The sequence below is a fragment of the Platichthys flesus genome, chromosome 10, assembly GCF_949316205.1.
Source record: "Platichthys flesus chromosome 10, fPlaFle2.1, whole genome shotgun sequence".
NCBI lineage: Eukaryota > Metazoa > Chordata > Actinopteri > Pleuronectiformes > Pleuronectidae > Platichthys > Platichthys flesus.
In genome coordinates, this window is record NC_084954.1 from 4021871 (window position 1) to 4043210 (window position 21340).

Below are 21340 nucleotides of genomic sequence, written 5' to 3' on the forward strand. Positions count from 1 at the left end.
CATCTCTCGCGTTGGTCGCTCCAGATGTTCACAGTTATGGGGGGTGGGTAGGGGGGCTGTTTGTGTCTTTGGAAAACAGACACTGTGAATGTGTCTGTTTGTTTTATGCCCCCAACAGCTCGGGAGCAGCCGCCTGTAGAAGTGAGTGTGGGGCCACTGTCTCTGGCTGGTGGGGGGGGGGGGGGCTGTCTCTGCGTGATTGAATCCAGCTGTTGTGGAAGCGGGTGCAGGGGGTGGCCCGCCAATTTGCATAGCTAAATAATCTGTAGAGCCGACAGGACCGGAGCAGATCCCTGTGAGAGAAGCCATTCTTCACCGAAGCCTCAGCTCGAGCAGACTTAATGAAAACCTGGTGTCGGCCCGTGCGTAAAGACGCGTAGTTGGAGGAGGTGGTGAGCGCCCTGCTGGAGAGGAGAGGAGAGGAGAGGAGAGGAGGTGTAGGCAGAATTTACGGCTCCTTCTGAATCCTCCGAGAGCTCAACACTAACCATGCTTTTTGAAATCCGCAGCCTCAGGTCCTGCTCTTCTGCAAGGTGAGGGAGCTTCATCCTTTCCTCTAACCGATGCGTGTCTGTGCGTAAATCAGTTTTTTGATGTGTGTATCTGAATGAGATGGAAGAAGCTCCTGGTTTTTCCTCAGTTTGAAAGCATGCTTGTCTCTCTCTCTCTCTCTCTCTCTCTCTCTCTCTCTCTCTCTCTCTCTCTCTCTCTCTCTCTCTCTCTCTCTCTCTCTCTCTGCAGGATGTTGGCAGCGCTGGTGTGTGTTCTGCTCTGTATCCAGCCTGGACACGGACAGGTAACACAACACCTTCCCTCATCTGGGTCACGTTTTCCCAGTGTTTCGTTCTTGTCGACCGAGGTCAGGGGCATGAAGCTTTAATGAGGAAAAACTGATGAAAAGATGATTTTTAAAGAGGGTTGATCGTGCTTTTTAATATTTTGCATTCATAATGAATCATATTGCATGACTACTTCTATTGTAAGAGCTCCAGATGACTTAAATACATGAATTACTAATATATAACTCTGGACTATCTCTCCACAGGCCTGCACAGAAGGGTTTGCATATGACCGCAGGGCGAGACAGTGTGTAGGTGAGTTACATGACTGCTACTGAAAAGTTTATAAATAATCTGGAGAAAATCAGTAAAATGTGAACTTGAATAAGTCTGAATAGAGAAAAGTGAAGGAATAAGACGGCCCCAGAAGTTCTGGATGCAGGAATGTCCTTATCAGTGCATCGCCTTGTCCTCCAGATGTGGACGAGTGCCGTACCCTGCCAGATGCTTGCCGAGGCGACATGCGCTGTGTGAACCAGAACGGAGGCTACCTGTGCATCCCGAGGACCCTGTACAACCAGCCCTACAGACCAGAGACCCCGGTGCTGCCGGAGCCCGCTTACCCGGACACGTCGCAGGGATTCCCAGACACCTTCCTCCCGGCTCCCAGGTCCGTGGAGCCCAGCTACCCCAGAGTGGGGAGCACGGCTCAGTGCCTCCTGGGATATACTCCTGCAGAGGATGGCACCTGTAACGGTGAGTCCAATACAAACCCTGAAATGTAGTATTAAATGCCCTGAGCAGTAGTTTAACAAGGAGGTTCCAGAGGGTTTGTGTCCTTTCCAAAGGGTCATGGATCAATTAGTGAGCTCCTGAGATGATTGATGAGGCGGGAAAGAAGGAAAACAAACATCTGAGAGAAGAATAGTTGTGATTCTTTGTCTTTTCTTCTGAAGAACATAACTTTACTTGGTCCGGCTGCAAAAACATTGAAATGAAACCATCTGAAACCAAAAGTTGAGACATTGATGCAACTGTTAGCATCATCAAGCAGAATGATCCCCGACTGGACGAATGTTTTTAATGTAAAACTTTCATCTGGGAAGTGACTCAACTTCTTAATGAAGGAAATAATCATGTTTTACTTCTGAAATGTAGTAAATGTATAACTTGTATAAGAAACCTGTATTATTACTTGTACCCTTGTCATTTGCTTTAACCTCTAGCCTGTCTGCAGCCATGGATAAAAACTCTCTCAGATTTATCTTCAAAATCATTCTGAATACATTCAAAGTGCAGCTGCTTGTAATGGTTGAAAGTGCAGCGTGTGAATCCTCTGCTGCAGCTGTTTGCGCCTTCTCGTCTCTGTTGTGAAGTTGTGAAGCCACCACCTGACGTTACAGTGAAAAGGCACAAGAGGTCAGAAATCCTGTGCAAGTCCACAGAGACGGTGATTTAACTCCAGGGAAATGCACGAATCCATCGGTTCACAGGGACAAATTATCTCGAGGCTCCGGGTTTCAGCTTGTGTGCCGTCGTCCAGCCGGAGCTCCAACTCCTCTCAGGGAGGGAATCTGTGCTTTCTGAAGGATTCTGTTGCACGTCACAGCCACAAGAGACTCCAGCTGTCAGATCATTCTTAATCTCTGATGCCCCCCCCCCCCCCCCCCCCAGCTGTGTTAAATACATCTTCACATAACAGCCCCCGTGTGTCGAGCAGGGACGAGCTGGTGAAAACGGGCCCTGTCGTCCATTTGAGGTGTTTTTTTCTGTCACTCTGGATGAATCAGACCTGTGATGAATGGAAAATGTACACATGCAGTTTTCTCGTGGAGTTTAGGTCATGCACAAATACGGACTGTTCCTCTCAGCAGGGGAGAGGCCTGTCAGGGAATCGGCTCACAACCTTGTTTGAGTCAACTGCACCATCAGGATGCCAAACATGAGGTCATGTGGAGCCAACTCTGTGCCCGAGAACAGGCATGGCTCTGTGGGGGCCGATGGTAACAAGCCCCTCCACTGGCTGAACGCCGGGTGGGTGGTGATGTAATGGGCTGTTGTTGATTGATGCAGCTAACGGGCAGAAACTACACAGACTGTGACTTCCTGTCTGAGCCTGTAACAAACATGGCTTTGTCTTCAAGTAAGTGCCCCAACAGTCAGTAATGGCATCAGTCTGGGTAAAAACAATATATAAGAAATGACCCCTTAGAGTGTGAAGTTTTAAATTATAACTCAACAACCATGAGGCTGCAGGGATTCGGCTGCATCCGTCTGCAGTCGTGATCAGGGGGCGGAGCCGTGGTGTCAAGGTCCCATCGATGAACGTGCTCGACCAATCACGAGCCAGTCTCAGCTGTCAATCAGGATGTTTGATGAGTTATAAGAACTAAACCTAAAATTAGAGAAAGTGACGGGCACTTTGAATGTTTTAAGTTTGGTCCATGTCCCAACCACTAACATGGACAATGGGGCATCAAGACCCTGTGGCTTCACTTCTGTGGAGTCATCATGTCGTCATCTGTATAAACAGTTGATGGGAGACCTTGTTTGTGAAGTAACTGTGGAGTTTTCTGTCGCTCTACACATGTGGTGTGGCTCCAGGGAGGTGATATCAGTGCATCAGTGCATCTCTCACTTTAATCCAGACTGAAATATAAATATGTGTCATATTTTCGTGCCCCCTGCTGAGGAGACATTACCATAACTTTGGTCATCTCTTAACTTTTCATCCTGCAAAGTTACATTTCTGCCCTGTTGATGTTGCAGGATGAAAAGTCACTCAGCCTCAGCTGCACTTTGTGTTTGGTGCTGATTCTATCATGATAACATGCTAACATGCTAACATGCTAAACTAAGACAGTGATTATTAATCTAGATTAACATCAACATGGTAGCGTTTAGCAAATGTCAGCATTTAATGCTTCACAGAGCAATTTAATATTAAATATGTAATTTGTGTGAGCTAACCCTTTAAGTTGGAGATCTATTTACACAAAAAAAAATCCAATTCAGCCTCTGGACTTCACATCATCTTTTTTTTGTTTTAGTTCCCATGGGAGCGTGATATTCATTTCCGCTCATAACTCCAGTCGGGGGTATTTTCATGTTTTTCCTCAAATTGAGGGATTTCATGCTCGTCTGTGGCTCGAGAACAAGTTTCCAACCTCGTGGGCTCATGAAACCATTTTGATAAACAGCAAACATATCTGTCATTGTGCAGTTCTCATCTGCTTCTCGTCCCACTCGGGGTTTGTTCTGCTTTTCTATGTAGTTTGAGAGGAGATGAGGAATTTACCTCTCGTCTCACTGGAGATTAGATCGAATCAGTTTGTGCTCAAGCATCTCAACTGGGTTTCATACTTCTGACCGACCTTCCACAATCTGTCAGGTCTTCTCTGCCGCTCGTGGGCAGCTCATGAAAAGCTCTATATAAGGAGCTGAGCCGACACACTGCACTTTGTGTGTGTTCACTGGAGACCGGGCTACACATGGGGTGCAGGCGAGGGCCCTAACGGCAGGCAGGTGCCAGGGCCTCTGTAGCTGTTGGCCGGTGGCCGAACGCTCTGGGCACCCCCCCCCCCCCCCCCCCCCCCCCGAAGGGCGAGGGGTCCAAGTTGGCACAAAGGGCAACAGACCCACCGACAGACGCTATCGCTCCTCGTCGCTGCCTGACCAAACAAAGAGCAGGGCCCCCACCCACTTCCCCCCGCCGGTTTTTCTAGAGATCTGTGACTTCATGGTCTGTGAACCGTGAGCAGAGGCTGGAATGTTCTATCTGTCATATCCTCAAAAGGAAATGCAGCTCTTATGATGGAGAATGTGAGCCGCTCCAGAGGAAGGAATTCAGAGGGTAATCTGAGAAATCTCTGATCCTGTGAGAAAACAGCAGTAAAGTGATAGTCGAGGTGTTAAGTGTTGTGTTAAGAGGCTTTCAGATACAGGGCGGTGAAAACCTGAGCGTTGGAGAAACAAAACCTTTGACTCTACGTTTGTCTGTGAAACCCCCCCGAGCCATTAGGAAATAAAGTCTAGTCTGGCGGATGTGCATCTGAGCAAGGCAACAGAATACAAAGTGACTCGTTTAGAATGAAGCTCAGGAATATAAAAGTTTGTCTTTTGTAAAACTCCTCTCTCCAAAAATGGACCCATAGCATTTGCACATTGTCACTTTATTTCTGCATCTTAAGGACTGTGCTCACTGAATGATGCACATCAGAGGCTATGTAGAAAAGATGGGTGTATGCTACGGTGATTTAAAAAGGTTTGTTTATAAATGCCGTGCACCAGTATACAACCTGCACCAAGCCACTGTTTGCAACAAGCTGCACAAACACAACGAATGCAGGGTTCACCTGCGTTCACAAAGATGTTGTTCTTGTTGTTCTTGTTGTTTGTATGCAGGGTAACTGGTTGTGTGTTTCAGGACCACTATCACTGGGCAAGATGCTGGTGTTAGTGCGACATCTAGTGGCAATGAATATCACATGTGTAACCTTTAACTCTTCTGACCTGCCTGTTGATTCCCACTCAGGAATCTTTTTATCATGAAAGAGGATGAACCACTAACTCCTCTTCCTCCTCTTCCTCTGTTGCAGACATTGACGAATGTGAGACCAACTCTCATCACTGTAACCCCACCCAGGTGTGCATCAACACGGCCGGGGGCTACACCTGCTCCTGCACCGAGGGATACTGGCTCATCGGTGGACAGTGTCAGGGTGAGTGAGCAGATCACACTCACAGCTGGTTCACAGGTGAGGTCTATTATCTGATATAGAAATCGTCCTGAAGGACTCGAGCTCGAGGAACTTAATCCACCTGGTTTGTTGATAATCACGCACTTGTTTGCAAAAAGCCTTTTTGCTGAAAAGCTATGGTGTTTGTCAAAATATGGAATGTAAAAAAACATAGACAATGTGAATTTAGTCCTTGTAGTTGTCTTTAAAGAAAGAGATATCATAACACCCCCCCCTTTGCTGGCAGTAATCAAGCAGGTTTCTACTCTCTTCATTTCTTAATACTATAAATAATAATGTGATTTAACACGGTTCTCATCTTTGTTGACAAAAGCCTTTTGGAACAGCGCCCTCCTCTGGCGTTGAGTGGTAATGCAGCTCATCAGGCTTTCAGATGAATAAATGGTCAAGATGGTAAAACTAAAGTAGTATGGATCGTTATTTGTATGAATTAAAACACACATACTTTGTTGATCGTAACAAGTTTGTGTTTTTTCTTTTCTTTGACCAGATATTGATGAATGTCGATATGGTTACTGCCAGCAGCTGTGTGCCAACGTCCCGGGGTCGTACTCCTGCTCCTGTAACCCCGGCTTCAACCTCAACCCAGACAGCAGGACCTGCCAAGGTACACACACTCACACACACACAGACACACACATACTCACACACGCACATGCACACGCACACTCTGCATCTGCTCCAGTGTCGTGTTAAGTTCCCTCCTTGCTTCTCTCCAGATGTGGACGAGTGTGAAGACGAGCCGTGCACTCACGGCTGCTTCAACACCTACGGCTCCTTCATGTGTAACTGTGACGAGGGATTCGAGCTGGCGGCTGATGGAACTTCTTGCATCGGTGAGCAGAGCCGCATTTAAACGGCCGTTACGTGACTTCTGTGCAATCTGTCGGGAGATTTGTTTCCTAAAGTTTGATAATAGTCTGTGTATGTGAGTATTAAGCAAGTGAAAGATATCGATATACAGATTTGAATAACCTACGGAGACTGCTCCAGCTCAGTTTGGATGTGAGACTGTTATTTGTTTCCCCTGCAGACTTGGATGAGTGCAGCTTCTCTGAGTTTCTGTGTCAGCACAGATGTGTGAACACCCCCGGCTCCTTCTCCTGCATCTGTCCGCCCGGGTACTTTGTGTTTGAGGACGGCAGGAGCTGTGAAGGTAGGAGGACAATGACACGGTCCTGACTGTACAGAGACATGAACTGAAGGTGTATTCCTTTGTGTTGTCATTTGAACAGCGACAGTTAAAATGCTGCATCACACAGGACAAATAATCTGTATGTCTGATTGAAGCTGCTGAGAATTGCTTTGTTGCATATCATGTTTTTATACACCTTGATTTAATCCTTTTTTTTACTTTAATCCAGTATAACACTAAATAAACAATAAATGCAGAATAATAAAGTAAAAATCTAGTTAAACTGGTTTTATATGTGTGTAACCTCGGTCCTGATCAGTATTTATATCGCATAATGTTTAAAACAAATGTAATTATTATGATATTCTGTCTCATTGTCACGCACTGTTTTGTTGTTTCTCTGATGATGATGATGATGATGATGATGATGATGATGATGATGATGATGTTTTAACTGACCCTGACTGTTGTGTGCTTGATTTTGAAGATATCAATGAATGTGACACTGGTAACAACACCTGTACAACAGCACAAGTATGTTTCAATTTCCAGGGAGGCTACACATGCCTGGACCCTCTACAGTGTCACTCTCCTTACGTCGAAGTTAGTGACAAGTGAGTGCCCCCCCCCCCCCCCCCCCAATAACTCTGTCACAAACTGAATACAAAGTCAACCCGTTGATGATCTGTAGCTGGAGCCCTGACATCCCCCCCCCCCCTGTGTGTCCTCCTGTGCAGTCAGTGCATGTGCTCAGCTGAGAACCCTGCCTGCAGGGACAAGCCCTTCACCGTTCTGTACCGACACATGGACTTGTCGTCGGGGCGCAGTGTGCCTGCAGACATCTTCCAGATGCAGGCCACCACCCGCTACCCGGGCGCCTTCTACATCTTCCAGATCAAGTCGGGCAATGACGGACGAGAGTTCTACATGAGGGTGAGTACGATGGACGAGCCACTGACCTGTAGATCTAAAGGAGAACAACCGAGATACAGTAATATGACTTCATGCTGAACGCGTGGAAATAAGAAATGAACACGTCACAGGAATCAAATGAGCATATGTGGAGGCAGCTCTGTAAATCAATGATGAACATGTGTAATAAGATAAAATACTTCCTTTTTTAATGGCTCACAAAGAGTTAATACACTATTTAATACCCTTATATCTGCATAAAACACATAATTGTGTGTTATAAACTATTTATTTAATAATGCATAAATAGGGGAAGTTAATGTGAAATGTTTTAGGCTTTCATGTGTTAACCAGCAGAAAGTAGCTACAGTTAGTTTACAATAAAAAAGGAGAAACCTCTGCTACAGTGAATTCACAGACAAAAGAAACAGCGCCACATACAGACACTAAAGGAAAGAAAAACTGCTGTGGTGTTTGATTGTCGAGGGTTAGGGTTAACCCTGAACCTGCAGAAACATCAGAGCTGTGAGTCTTTATTAGAAAAGAAGTTTTTTTACAACGTCATAAATAGTTTCATATGATCATTGCACTTAGATTTAAAGGTTATTGGTCCCCAAGTTTCATCAGAATAACGACAACTATGATGCAACCACTTCAAAAACACTTTCACAATTCTGTGGTGAATCAGAAACTACTCTGTTCTGTCCCTCTCCGGCTGACCTGTGGTCAGACCTGTGCTCTGTTGTTAACAACATTCACCAGTCAAACCACCAGATGTCAGCAAATACAAGATGTTTCGTTGTTTAAACTGTCACTGAAGTGATTTATACCCAAACACACACAGTTATTATTCATCAAGAGGCACAACATCAATTCATCTGTCAACCCATGTTCATCACGTAACGTCTGACCTGTGACCTGACGTATATTAAATAAACATCTAGATTGAGGTTATAAAACTCCTGTACAGAATGAGTACCTTGTTGAGGATGTGATTCTGAAAATGAAACATGAATTATTCTGCTCTCGTGTCATTAGTTTCTGTCCCTTTACCCATTTTTCAGAGAGGACATTTTGAAAGTAGGAAAACACAGTTATGTCATGTTATTCATAAGAACTGTGTTTTTCCTACTTTGACAAATCAACAGGCTGTGAAAACACTGCACTCAGTTATACACTGAGCTCAGTGACTGTGCAGGGTTCAGCCAGTAGGTGGCGTCCATCATGTGTGTATCTCAAATTAGTTCAATACAAACACAGGGAATAAATAAAAAGATCAGTATAGAGTCGTGTAATTTCCCTGCTTCCTCCTCTTCATCCCTCACGTCCCTCTCACGTCTCTTTTCTTCTTCTTCTTCATATCGCAGCAAACCAGCAACGTGAGCGCCACCCTGGTCCTGTCCCGGCCCATCAAGGGCCCCAAGGAGCTGGTGCTGGACCTGGAGATGGTCACCGTCAACAATGTCATCAACTTCCGAGGCAGCTCCATCATACGCCTGACGATATTCGTGTCGCAGCACCCGTTCTGAGTGGGAACCCCCCCCAGAGAATCCTGTTGTTGCCCCACTGCAGCTGGGATGTCATGCTCTGGTGTTTGAGACAGCTCATCACTTTTTTTTAGTTTTTCCCTTTTAAACGTTAAGTCATCCTCATCCTGTCAATAAAGACGCGTCCGGTAAAGAGTGAGCTGATGGGAACGCCTCCCTGTGCTCCAGTCCCCAGTCACCCTGGTTTAATGGACACTGATCTTTTATAGCTGTGATGTGTTCTTTCAACACAGATGGATATTTATGTTGACCAATTTTTAAACCTGAATCCCAGTGTATCCCCCCCCCCACTTGTCTGTGAATCTCCATCCCTTCAGATGAGCTGTGAATGTTCTGGAGCTGTCGTGACGGGCAGAAGTGTAACTGTGCATTCGGAGCGGTTGTATTTGAAATGATGTAACAATCAGTCATAAGCTGAATTATTGATCACCGTGTCTTTAAGTTCAATAAATGTCTTTACCACAGAAAAGGATTCGAGCTTGAGCAGGAACCTGAACTCTTACTGATCCATTCAGTTCTGGGATTCTAACGCTGAGGCTCTCAAAGCCTGTTGGATCCATTTAAATCAAATCACAGTTTAGAGACACTAAACCAAATCTGGAGGTTTTAGAGGCAACATGTGGCTCTAATATGATTTGGGATGATATCAGCACATTGTAGAGCCCTAGTTTCAAGATGTATGATGTTTAATATTTATAACAAACTTTGGAATCATAGCAACACATTTAGGAACACAGTTAAATAAAGGGGATTCTGTTTGGGGGGGGTTTCTGATGGAGCTTCTGGATCGCTGCAATAAACTGTGCGATCAAATTAAACCCAATGGAAATTTGAGGCATCAACTTTACAAATTTGGGGGATTTAGATATAAAATATACATTTTAAGGATTAAACATTAAATATTAACGTTTATAGTTCAAGTTTATGTGAACAAACATTTTTGAGTCATATCAAATTACAGTTTGGGGTTTTGCAGATGATTGGAATATATATCATTGGATTATATCAACTCATTTATGAGCATTAAACCGTCTTTTGGAACTGGGTGAATTAAAATGTGGGATTTATTCAGTTTTGAGGGATTATTTGAATTTTTTGATTGTGAGAGAGATTTTGGAAAAACAATAAAATATCTGGGACCCTGATAATAAAGGATCTTTGTGTGTCAACACCCAATAAAGGTCCTCACTGAATAGATGTTTTAGTACCGTCATTATCACCTAAATAAGAACAGGTCAATAAACCAGGTCAGTTAATAAAGATGTGCTGACCTGTGTGGTGGTCCAGTTCCCACCAGTCCCACGCAGCCTGCTGGGATATTGATCAAGGAAGAGCAACAATTTAATAAATGCAGTGATTGTAAGTGGTGAGCAAAAAACGCCAAACCCAGAGTGGTGCTGTCACGGTCTGTTCGGGGAAGGAAGCTCACAAAGTGTTTGTCCGGGAATGAGAGAGTCGAGCAGTGAGAGAGGAGAAGAAAGGAACAGGGAGGGAGAGAGAGAGAGAGAGAGAGAGGAGAGAGAGAGAGAGAGAGAGAGAGAGAGAGAGAGAGAGAGAGAGAGAGAGAGAGAGAGAGAGAGAGAGGAGAGAGAGAGAGAGAGAGAGAGAGAGAGAGAGAGAGAGAGAGAGAGAGAGAGAGAGAGAGAGAGAGAGAGAGAGAGAGTGAAGTGCTCAGTGAACCTGAGCTCGGAGGCATTTCTCCTCAGTCGGCCTGTGAGAATGACCAACACTGGATGTACACCCCCGATCTGCTCTCACTGAAGAACATCACAGAGGTAACACAACTGTTGTTTAAGCTTTTTTCTCCGTAGAAGGAATGAAGCTGCTGTTTCCTGTTTTGTGAACGTGGCTCGTTTACACTGAAGTGAATTCCTTCATAGGCCTGAAAGGAAAAACAAGTGCATGAAGGTCCAAAGTGTGTTTATGTCTTAAATCCAAAGTGTTGGGGATTCAATGTTAACACATTTTGTGCTCTTTATGTAAACTGAGCAATGGGGTCAAGTTTTGAATGATATCATTTCAATTGGATTCTTTGTTTCTATAAGTTTTGGGGGGATTTCAGTGACTTTTTCAATTTTGGGATCAAAACAATTCAAAAAATGTAATTCCATTTGTAGAATTTGGGGAATCTGGACACATGAATACATTTTGGGGAAAAATGTATGGATTTTTGTTTCTATAACAATTAAAGGCAGCGAAGGAAGAAAGCCTGGGATTGTATGAAATTAATACTTTGGGTGGCAGTGACCAAATTGGGAGATTGTGTGGGATTATCTCAGATCATGTTTAGGCCTTTACTGATGTTTGGGATTAAAATGATTTAATTAGATGTTTTTATACCAATACATAAGTTTGACCAAAGTACAATGTTGAATTATTCTAGTCGCAGCCATGGAGTGCCTGAAACACTGCTGCAAGCACTTCCTGAAGCAGAAGGGCGACTATGAGACCCAAGGTGAGCAGATGTTCTGCACAGCTGCGTCTCTCACCGACTGTGTGTGTTTCTGAATGTGAACTTTTCTCCATTTCCAAGTGATCAGACTGAAGATGCCTCCCATCAAGGCGCTGACCTCAGGACCGGAGCCAGAGGAGGTGAAGAGGGGGGTCACCGAGGATTACCTCCTGTCCAAGCTGCCCCCCGGTGGCAGGGAGGTGCCGTTTGTCCTGCCCACCTTCAAGGCCTCCTACGTGCAGCCCCGAGGCTCCCGCTTCCCCGCGCTGCAGTCCGGGCCGCAGAGTACGTACCGACTTCAGAGGGCTCGACTACCATCAAGAGTATTATATCATCATGGAGGCAAACTTTAGAAACCGGTCCTCAGTGTTCGTGTTGACTTAAAGGTTGGGTTCGTAAATACATCGACATCTAAGTGTCTCTAGACACGCTCAGTGCACAGAGTGAGGCTGCTACTGTTTAAGATTCATTCAATCAGAAAAACCCAACGTGAGAAGTTCACCTTCAAGGCCTTAAGACGTAGAGGTCAGGGGAGGTGGAGGAGGAGGAGGAGGAAGTGAACACTTTCCCAGAGGAGACTGGATCTCCCTCTTTTTGTTGTTGTTGCGTTTGTTAACTAAACACCTCCGTGAAGGTGGTTGTGTTTCACTCCAGTCAATAGAAAGATATTTGTTGGGGAAGAACCCTTTGAGTTTAGTTTGCCGATCCAGGATTTTCCTTTTCACTTATTCCCCCTTTTCCCCAGGCGTCATAAACGGATCTTGATGCATATTCAGAAAACTGATATCTATGAAAACTGTTTGAAATTTGCAGCAGATTGACTGAATCTCAGTGGTGGAGGAAGTGAATTTTTTCTAGTTATTTTCACTATTTCTTCTGTTTTATTTCAGTTTTTAGTCACAGTTTGGTTGATTGAAGAGAGAGAATCTACTAGTTTCTATTCTATTGTCCTTTGTTTGATTAAATTGATGGAGTCATTAGGCCTCTGTCGGCTTTGTCCGCTAACAGATTGGATGATTATGTGTGTAGATGATTCCCTATAGTGGTGCAAGATAAAGACGCTTTTTAATGATCACTTGTAATTACTGAGCATTTATCATTAGTTCATCCAGGGCTTGAATAACATGTGTGACACGTGTTAACCCCAAACAGGGTTAGTTAAGGTTCACACGTTTCCTCCACCTGAACCAACCCGAGCGCTGAAGACTCAGAGTCACCTAGATACCTCGTAGGTTCATTAAAATCAGCTCAGTGGTTACTGAGGTATAATCTGAACAGACCAGGACATCCTGTTTCTAAATGAATAGTGTTCCAGCTCAGTGACTGGCAAGAGGAGTCTGGTCCAACTGGAGGCCTCCTCACCTGCTGCCCTGCTCTTTGTCTGCAGGCTCCGCTCGCTGCACCTACGCAGAGAGGAAGGCAGAGCTGTTGGGCTCCAGTCTCTTCACCTTCAGCCCAGAGGCCAGTTTCCATCGGCGTCAGACGGCCGAGTTCATCTCCCCCGGATCCACCCGCAAAAACTGCGGTCCTCCAAGCCCAGGTAGCCCCGACCTTCTGCTCCCAGTAACCAGAACTTTATACCAAATCATTTCTGCAGAACAATAAGTAAAGAAATAGATTTTTGTGCAGAAACATACTCAGCACAGGGGGATAAGGAACACTCCAAATAAATGGTAGTAATTGCTAAGACATTAATGAATTAAAGAAGAAACAAATATTTCATATATTGAGAGTAAAAGTAAATTTTTGGCGAGTTGGAAATCAATCACCTGCACATTTACAGACATATACTTATTAAAATTGTTTTAAAGAGTTCATGATTACATTATGTTGTACATTTGAGAAGCTAAATATATATTCATTCATTTTACACACATATATGTTACAAAAAACAATCATGTATTTGTGAGTCTCGATAAAGTATCTTTGCAACTGTTGAGGGAAAAGTGCTGTAAATGCAAGGGTGAGAAATAACATGTGTCCCCGATGTGAAACAAAATGAATTTATTAACTGGTGGTTTAATAAATCCCCCCCCCCCCCCAGGTTTGATTCTGAAGCCGGGCGTCCAGCAGCGTCTGAGCAGCTCCATGTTTGATCTGTCCAGTCCTCAGAGTCACATACAGGTGAGAGCGCTCTCTATCTAATCTGTGTTCACACAGCGTTTCTCACCCTGTGTCAACCCAGACTAAATATAGTTTCACAGTTTCCACTGTCCCCGGCACCGGGTGGAAAACTGCCGACGGGCCAAACAAGCAGGTATTTTGATTTGAGGTAATTTAACCCGGAGGTGTTGAATGGAGGCGGCCAACATCTGAAAGGAGGGACGTTTGGATTATTCTTGATTTCTCTATGGATATAAAAAACTTTGAATACTTGAAAGTTTTTTGGGGGCTGAACCTGTGGAAACTTCAATTAACTCCAAAAGTGTTTTGAATTTAAAAAACATGGCGGCCTCCTTAAATATATAGTATTTAAATACAAAGTATTTAAATAAAAAGTATTTAAATATAAAGGTCCAATCTAGGGTAAAGGAAACAACAATTTGTACATTATAGTTGAAACAAACGAGTGAAAACCTCATCAGGATTATTTCATATTTAATTTCTGCCAATAGATGAATTTCATCCTAATCTTACACAGAGAATATAAACATTTTATAAAGAAAGTTTTCTTTCATTAATCTAATCATCTTAAAAAAAGAAAAATAACTTTTTTATTTGATCAACTGGTCTTAGTTTGATGGATGATGCTTTTTAAACAGTGTCTTTCGACTCACTGTTAATTATATAAATCGTACAACTCAAAGGGTGTATTTTGGATCCACGTCTTATTTGGGCGTTCGTATGTCTTCTTTAGATTTGACAACAGGTCCCTCTCTGATCGGGACCTGTTGATTCTCTCGGGCCGAGAGCTGTTTAATCACCCTGAAGAAAAGAATGACAGTGAGTTTCTTTGTCACATAAAGGATGTGGTGCCATTTGTCAACATCTCAATTTCAATTGACACGAAAGGCCCGAGGACGAGTGTGTGAAACGATCAATCCAACGTCTCTCACCCAGAAGCTCAGAAAACACCCAGACGTGTCCTTCAGGGTCCTCACTGGGATGCACATGGACATCTTGTATGATTGACACAACACGGATGTGCTGTGTTTCCACCTGGACGCCTGTTGATGTCTCATGCAGAGGGTTTACACGTTTCACCTCAATTAGTTCAAATGTTTAGCTTGGCACCGCTACGAGCAAACAGTAGCAAGTGATGAAAAGATAAAAGTCCCAGAAGCCTGGCAATAGATTTAACAATAAACAAATAACCTGCTGGTTCTACAGGGAACAGGGAGCAGGAGGCTCGTCGGCCAAGCTCGTTGTTGGTTGTTCCACTGTTTTGCTGTATTTGTAATATAAATACAGTTTGATATATTGTGAAGACATTCATGGTGATTCTCTGACTTTTATGTATCCCACAATGCATTGTGAAAACAGGCGGTGAGGAGGAGTGAACGAGTGAGTTTGGATACAACCTCCGTTAAACGATAAAGTTTTCTCTTTGTTTGCTCTGCAGCGTTTCGACTCGGCCTCCAGTGTCCTCAGCAGCACGTCTTCAGCGGTGGGCTCCATTGAAAGCAGCCTGGGTAACAGAGACACACATTTGTCTAGATCTTACCTCCCTGTTTTCATATATGTGACTAAGTTGGATAAAAACCACTCGGCATTGTGCAAACATAGAAGAACAGACACACTAATCACGTCCATTGTTACATAAAGATTGTGTTAGTCAATAAGGAGATACCAGCTCGTTATGATATTAAATACATCTTTTCTTTAAATGACAAAGACACAAAAACTGTCTTTATTTGAATTAATGAAACTAAGTATCTCCAAGAAAAAACGTGTTGGACCTCATCTGGTTTGATTTACATATTTAGGGAAGATCAAAACACTGAAGTCTTGATTTTACGTTAAAAACCTTTTCAACTTTCCTCGCATCCTCTCATTGACTTGATATCATATATAATAACACATCATAAATAACAACACTATGTTGAGTAGCTTGTTATTGTTGTGTTCCTCTGGATTCAGACTCCTTCACCCTGTCTGGGGATGAGCGGGAGCTGGGGAAGGTGTGCGTGCGACTCAGCTACCAGGAGGCTCTGGAGCAGGTGTGGATCACGCTGGTGCAGGTACGGTTACACTCCCAGAGGACAGGGGGGGGCACAGAGGACACAAGAACCTCCATTGTGCTCCTCTGTGAATCTTCTCAATGGGGCCTCTGTCCAGAGCGCAGGTCTCTGTTCGCTCTATTAACTTTGGCTCGGACGGTTCGGAAGGAAAAGGTTGACTTGTAAAAAGAAGTGTCCTGATGAAAACCCAGTGTAGCTGAGACAGGGAGAGTTCAGTCAGAGGGAAACAGAGACAGTGTGAACGTGTCGAGCATCGAAGCTGCAGGGCCGTGCTCTTACTCTTCAAGGAACAGGAGCAGAAATGAAAAAGGGGCACCAGCTTCCCACCCTGATTTCTTTGATCAAGTTTCATGAACTGAGAAATGAGTGAAAATGTGAAAAAGAGTAATCCACACCCAAGTTCACCTCTGGATCCAGACCCAAGTTAAAACATCCAGGTTATGTGGAAAGTATTTTCACAAATTACTGAAATCTTATTGTTCTGTAGTTTGTTTGTATTTGATTGTCTTTTGAAAAGTTTGTTCTGAACTTTAGCCTTTGACCTGCTTCCACTCACTTCCTCTCATTCTTCTTTTCTTACCAGTGTTCGGACCTCAACCTTCAGCCGGATGGAGCAGAACCACCCAGGTTTGGATTTAAAGGGATCATCACCATCCCCAAACCCATTCAGTTCAAGAGCTCAGTGAAGGAGTACAGCCAGGTAACAGGGATTGAAACACAGGAACGTTCTGTACGATACCTGGAGGTTGACTTTCTGTTTGTTTGTGATCAAAAGTCTAATTCTAACACAGGTTATAAACTCTAAATTTTAAGAATTTGATTATGATAATGTTTCAAATTGTATCAAATGTAACTTCACAATCCCAATTCGACCCCATGAAAGACCTTACTTGCTATCGACTCATTTCCATTCTTAGAATAAAATGAAATTAACTGAGTGACTTGTGGTAGAAACAGTCTAATCTTTACTTTTTCTTCCTTCACCTCTTCAGGACGTGTCCTTCATGGAGACGTTTGTGTTTGCCCTTCATCTCCAGCAGTTGTGCTGCAGTGCGTTAGTTCTGCGCTTGCAGACGCACAACCCCAAGAAACGCACGGCGGCAGAATGTGTCCTCTCCCTGCGGCAGCTCGGTCCTCAGGAGACGGACCACTGGCTCGACCTCAACTCTCCGTCCAAATCCTCGGTGAGTGTTTCCTTCACGTGTGACGAGTCGGCAGCGTGTCTCTGACCTCTGGTGTCTGCTCTGGAGTCTGATGTGGCCTCTCAGACCAGTGACACTGATTCAAACGCTTGACTCAGCTGTCAATCATGTGTCACCCCATTTGATTTCATCAGATATCTCATTAAAACCAAACTTACCAGAAGCACTTGAGCAAACGTCAGTGTGAAAAGAGCTATAAAAGGACAGAATCCATCCAATTTGATCTGTACTTTAACTTTTTAGTCTGCAAAATGTCCCATCCACTAACATGGAGGAGGCTGGCTTATGGCCTATACTGCAGCCAGCCACCAGGGGGACTTCACCTTTTGGAAACCTCTTGTTGTTGTCGATCTTTATTTACATTCTACGGTCGTTAACAGTCGATGATGGAGGTTGATCTTTAAAATACAGAGAGCAACATAACAACTGAAACAAGGAAAATGAATAATGTTCACTGACTCATCCTGAACCAACCAACCTGAGTCATTAGTTCCTGGTTCGATGTCCGACCTCCGTAATGGCTGCTCGTGACTCGACCTCATATATTCTGCAGCAGCTGATGTGCTTCCCACTGTCCAGCTGTTGAGGCCAAGAGGAAAAAACTCTGTGTGGGAATATTCCAAACTTTTACTACTCATCCTCTTCAGCATTTCCTCTGTTGGCTGCTGTCTTTTATGAGCCTGTTGTGTACGAGCAACGTGCAGTGTGTGCCTCATAAATCTGTCCTGGAGACGGATTGCAGCCCACGGGCCCGCCGTACCTTCTGGGTAAGATTGAAGCAGAGCCAAAGTTTGTGATGTTGCATAACCACAGGAGAGAGAGAAAGGGAATTCATTAACAAGAGCAGTTGGGAAATGGGCTCTTTATTGGAGAGCGGATTCTGGAAAGGTAAGAGCTGGAAAGTGGGTCAAACCTCAAACCAGTGAGTGGCTCTGCTGATAAGTGGGCAGCCGTCTGGCCCAGTGACTGTGTGATGTGAAGTGCAGACGCTGAATCATCCATCGATTGTCAGAGGGGACGGATTCATCCAATCAGTGATTTCACACAAAAGAGCCAAATCACGGCGGCTCGGTGGAGGCCCTCGGGGGCCAAAGACCTTCAACGTCTGTAGAATGAAAAGAGAAGCAGAGGAGTCAGCTGGGCTCTGTGAGGGTGGACTGTTAAAATGCAAATATATTGATATTTAGCAGATATCATTTCCAGTTTCAAGAAGGTCGCAGTAAGAAAGTTAAAATCCTAGTTCGACTGGGGTCTTTCTGTTTGCATGACCCAGTTCTCCAGGTACAGCTGTGCCAACTTGAGAGTGAAGGGTTGTTTGTCTCTACATGTCAGTCCTGTGATGGACTGGCCACCTCTCCAGGGTGCACCCCCGCCTCTAAATGTCAGCTTGTGTTGGTTTCCCCCCCCCTCGTGACCGTGAACAGGATAAGCAGTACAGATAATGGAGGACATTTCCAGTTGTAGCATTTGCTGATTAACACAAAGTAGACGATTACAACTGTGGCTGTTGGGAAAGTCCAATATTTATGATTTATCACAAATATATAAATATTTATTTATAAGTTAATGCAATCCACAGTGGGACACGTGAATATCTGCAGAAACAATGTGGTTTCACACACTGAAGAACAGCAGCTGAAAGAAAGTTTTCTCGCTTCTTTGCTCAGTGACCACTTCGGAAACTGTTCTTTCCTTTTCAATTTGTTTATTGACGCATATACTTCCCAAATATCAAATACAAATATTCATTTGTGTGTGAAATCTGAACTGCACATGAAGATGTAACTGGACACGTTGTTCCAGGTCTGTCACGCTGAGCTGCATCTCACCACCTGCTTCCAGCCGGTCAACGGTCGCATCCAGCTCCAGATCCTCGCCGCCCAGAACCTCCCAGCGTCCTCCTCGCCGCTCACACAAGGTAGGTGTGATGGGAGCTGCTGTCTGAACCAGTGGCTGTTGTGTCACCGCTGACCCCTGACCTCCTCTCCTCTGCCCGTCTGAAGCCTTTTTCGTCAAGGCCGAGATGCACCACCTGGGCCAGGTGCTGATGAAGAAGAAGACCCGGGTGATGAAGGCCTCAGGGGGCCAGTGTAAGTGGGCGGAGACTTTTCACTTCCAACTGGCCACGCTGGACGACACCTGCTCGCTGACAGTGAAACTCTACAGCCGCAGCTCGGTCCGGAGGAAACAGTGTCTGGGACAGGTGAGCTCCCCTGACGCCACGTGTCACAGGAGGAAACCTTATATGTTTAATTTACTCTCGTTTATGGTTGAGATCAATAAAAGACTTTTTTATTTGTTTGATTGTCAAATACAGCCAGTAAATCAATTTCTCTTAAATCTGTAACTTATAAAGTTTAAATGGTTTAAGACTGTTTTAAAGACTTTAATCTTTCCTGCAATTAATTTAAAGCTTCAAAAACAAATAACTAACTTCTTCCTGCTTTCCGGTGTTATAAGTGCACAAAGGGCACAAATGAAAAAATATCATCTTTAAAGCAACATGTTGAACACTCCATGGTTCACTTTTAGTTTTCCTTATGTGATTCTAGATTTCTACTTGACTTTATATGTACTAAAATGCAGTGTTACTGCAGAAGCAAAGATTCCAAACTAAATAAAATTCCCTCAGTATTTAGAATTGAACAGGAATATGTATTAGTCTTTGTCAACATGTTATTTTTCGAGAGGATGATTCTGTTGTTTCTTTTGAAACATGTTGTGGGATCAACTTGATAAACATGTTAGCAGATGTTTTGAGGTCGATTCAAACTGAGACGATCTTGTGTTTCTTCCTCTCAGTTCCAGCTGGGACTCGACAGCCCTGCACCCGAGGCCGTGGAGCGGTGGAAGGACATGATGTCTCACCCGGAGAAGGTGGTGACCGCCTGGCACCGGCTGAGCACATCCTGAACCTCTTCCTCCTCTTCTTCCTCTTTACGTATTGTGGATGCTCTCGGGTCAGGCTGCGTCTGCTTGCTGTTCCGGTCGAGCGGAACCACAGTCGCTGACACTCAGTTGACTCAGATGGACCAGATTGTAAAATACTGGACGTGCTCACTGGGAGAACTGGTTTCCATGGAGGTGCTGCAGGTGATTGTTTGTAATTAGAGGTTCAGATCAAAGTGTTTCAAGAGGTTTTTGGTGCAGAAAAGAATATTTCTAAAACAACGACTGCTTAACTAACATGAATTGAGCTGTACATATTGCTGTGTTTTGTAAGTCACATATTTTTAGTGAAGGACAGTTTACAGAGAAAGTGACGATAAAGCCAAATGTACTGTAATAAAATCTTCATGTATAAAACTCCTCTGAAAGGATCATTCTGCCAATTCTATGTTTTCTTACTGTCAACAAACCCATAAAAAAAAGATCAAACCATCTGTCTTCTTTTTACTCATCCAGTCGTTTCCACAATATCTTTAAAAGTGGGTCAAATATCTGGAGAATCTATTCTTCAGGTGAATTTAACTTCAACGGGAGTGAACACTGGGCTGAACTAATTCATATGCAGGATGCTTCTTTGTAATCAAGGAACACGCAAGCTCAGCAGCTCAACGCTCTCTGATCAATTCACTCTTGGTTTTGGTCTTTTCAGGGGATTCACTGACAAATACAGAAAACATATCAAATCAGCAGACTCATCCCTGAGTTCTCTAAGAGGTGAGGTGGATCTATAGGACGTCATGTTACTGTGCAACACTGCAGCAGATGTACCAAAACGTGGCTGCACGCTTTTTATATAAAGCACTTTAATTTTGTATGTATTTAATGTTAAACATTGACAAATAAAGTAGATATACTATGAAGTGAGTTTGTGTGTGTTTATTTAAACAAGTTTGTTTTTCTGTAGAATCTATTAAACGAGACAATGGCCCATTCATTCAATCCCTTAATTGTGACCATGTAGGACACATGGACTTTCTTCAGTGTTCCATTTGAGGTACATGGAGGGAAACTAGGCCACGGTCATCTTCAGCAATAAGTACCCAGTCCACCCAGTGTGCAGGACTTGTAAAGTGGGTCAACAACCATAAACCACTGTGTCAACAGGTCACTCTCTATTCGAGAGGCCACAGATTGAGAAATCTCAAGGTAAACATCTTGTTTTTCGATTTCAACTTTCATTTAAAAGACAATCTGATGCTCTATACGGGCAATCTCATCCTCAACTACCAGGCTATAACCATATAATACACACACATATATAAGTTATATAGAGTAGAAAATCCAACAAAAATGAGCTCCAGCAATTTTAGAAAGTCTGGAGTTTTATTTATTCTCGACGTGTCCATGTTGTGACTTATGAAAGAAAACTTTAAACCATCTTAAGGTTTTTAAATCATCACTTCTGAGCCCAAAGGAAGGAAAG

At 43.9% G+C, this 21340-nt stretch overlaps 2 protein-coding genes across 2 annotated transcripts; both read left to right on the forward strand.

Moving 5' to 3' along the window:
* Positions 1–227: 227 nt before the first annotated feature.
* Positions 228–9610, forward strand: fbln5 (fibulin 5). Its single transcript, XM_062397990.1, has 11 exons — positions 228–533; positions 742–796; positions 1046–1094; positions 1257–1535; positions 5378–5500; positions 6030–6146; positions 6259–6375; positions 6573–6695; positions 7162–7288; positions 7412–7607; positions 8954–9610. Exons 1-11 carry the CDS (start codon positions 490–492, stop codon positions 9113–9115), a joined length of 1392 nt encoding a protein of 463 aa, XP_062253974.1. The 5' UTR covers positions 228–489; the 3' UTR covers positions 9116–9610.
* A 1183-nt stretch (positions 9611–10793) lies between these two features.
* Positions 10794–20777, forward strand: LOC133962392 (tandem C2 domains nuclear protein). Its single transcript, XM_062397991.1, has 12 exons — positions 10794–10908; positions 11517–11588; positions 11667–11870; positions 12973–13125; positions 13630–13709; positions 15148–15217; positions 15666–15766; positions 16350–16466; positions 16759–16950; positions 18772–18886; positions 18972–19171; positions 19771–20777. The coding sequence occupies exons 2-12, from the start codon at positions 11525–11527 to the stop codon at positions 19879–19881; spliced, it is 1407 nt and encodes a 468-aa protein (XP_062253975.1). The 5' UTR covers positions 10794–10908; positions 11517–11524; the 3' UTR covers positions 19882–20777.
* The last annotated feature ends 563 nt before the right edge of the window (positions 20778–21340 follow it).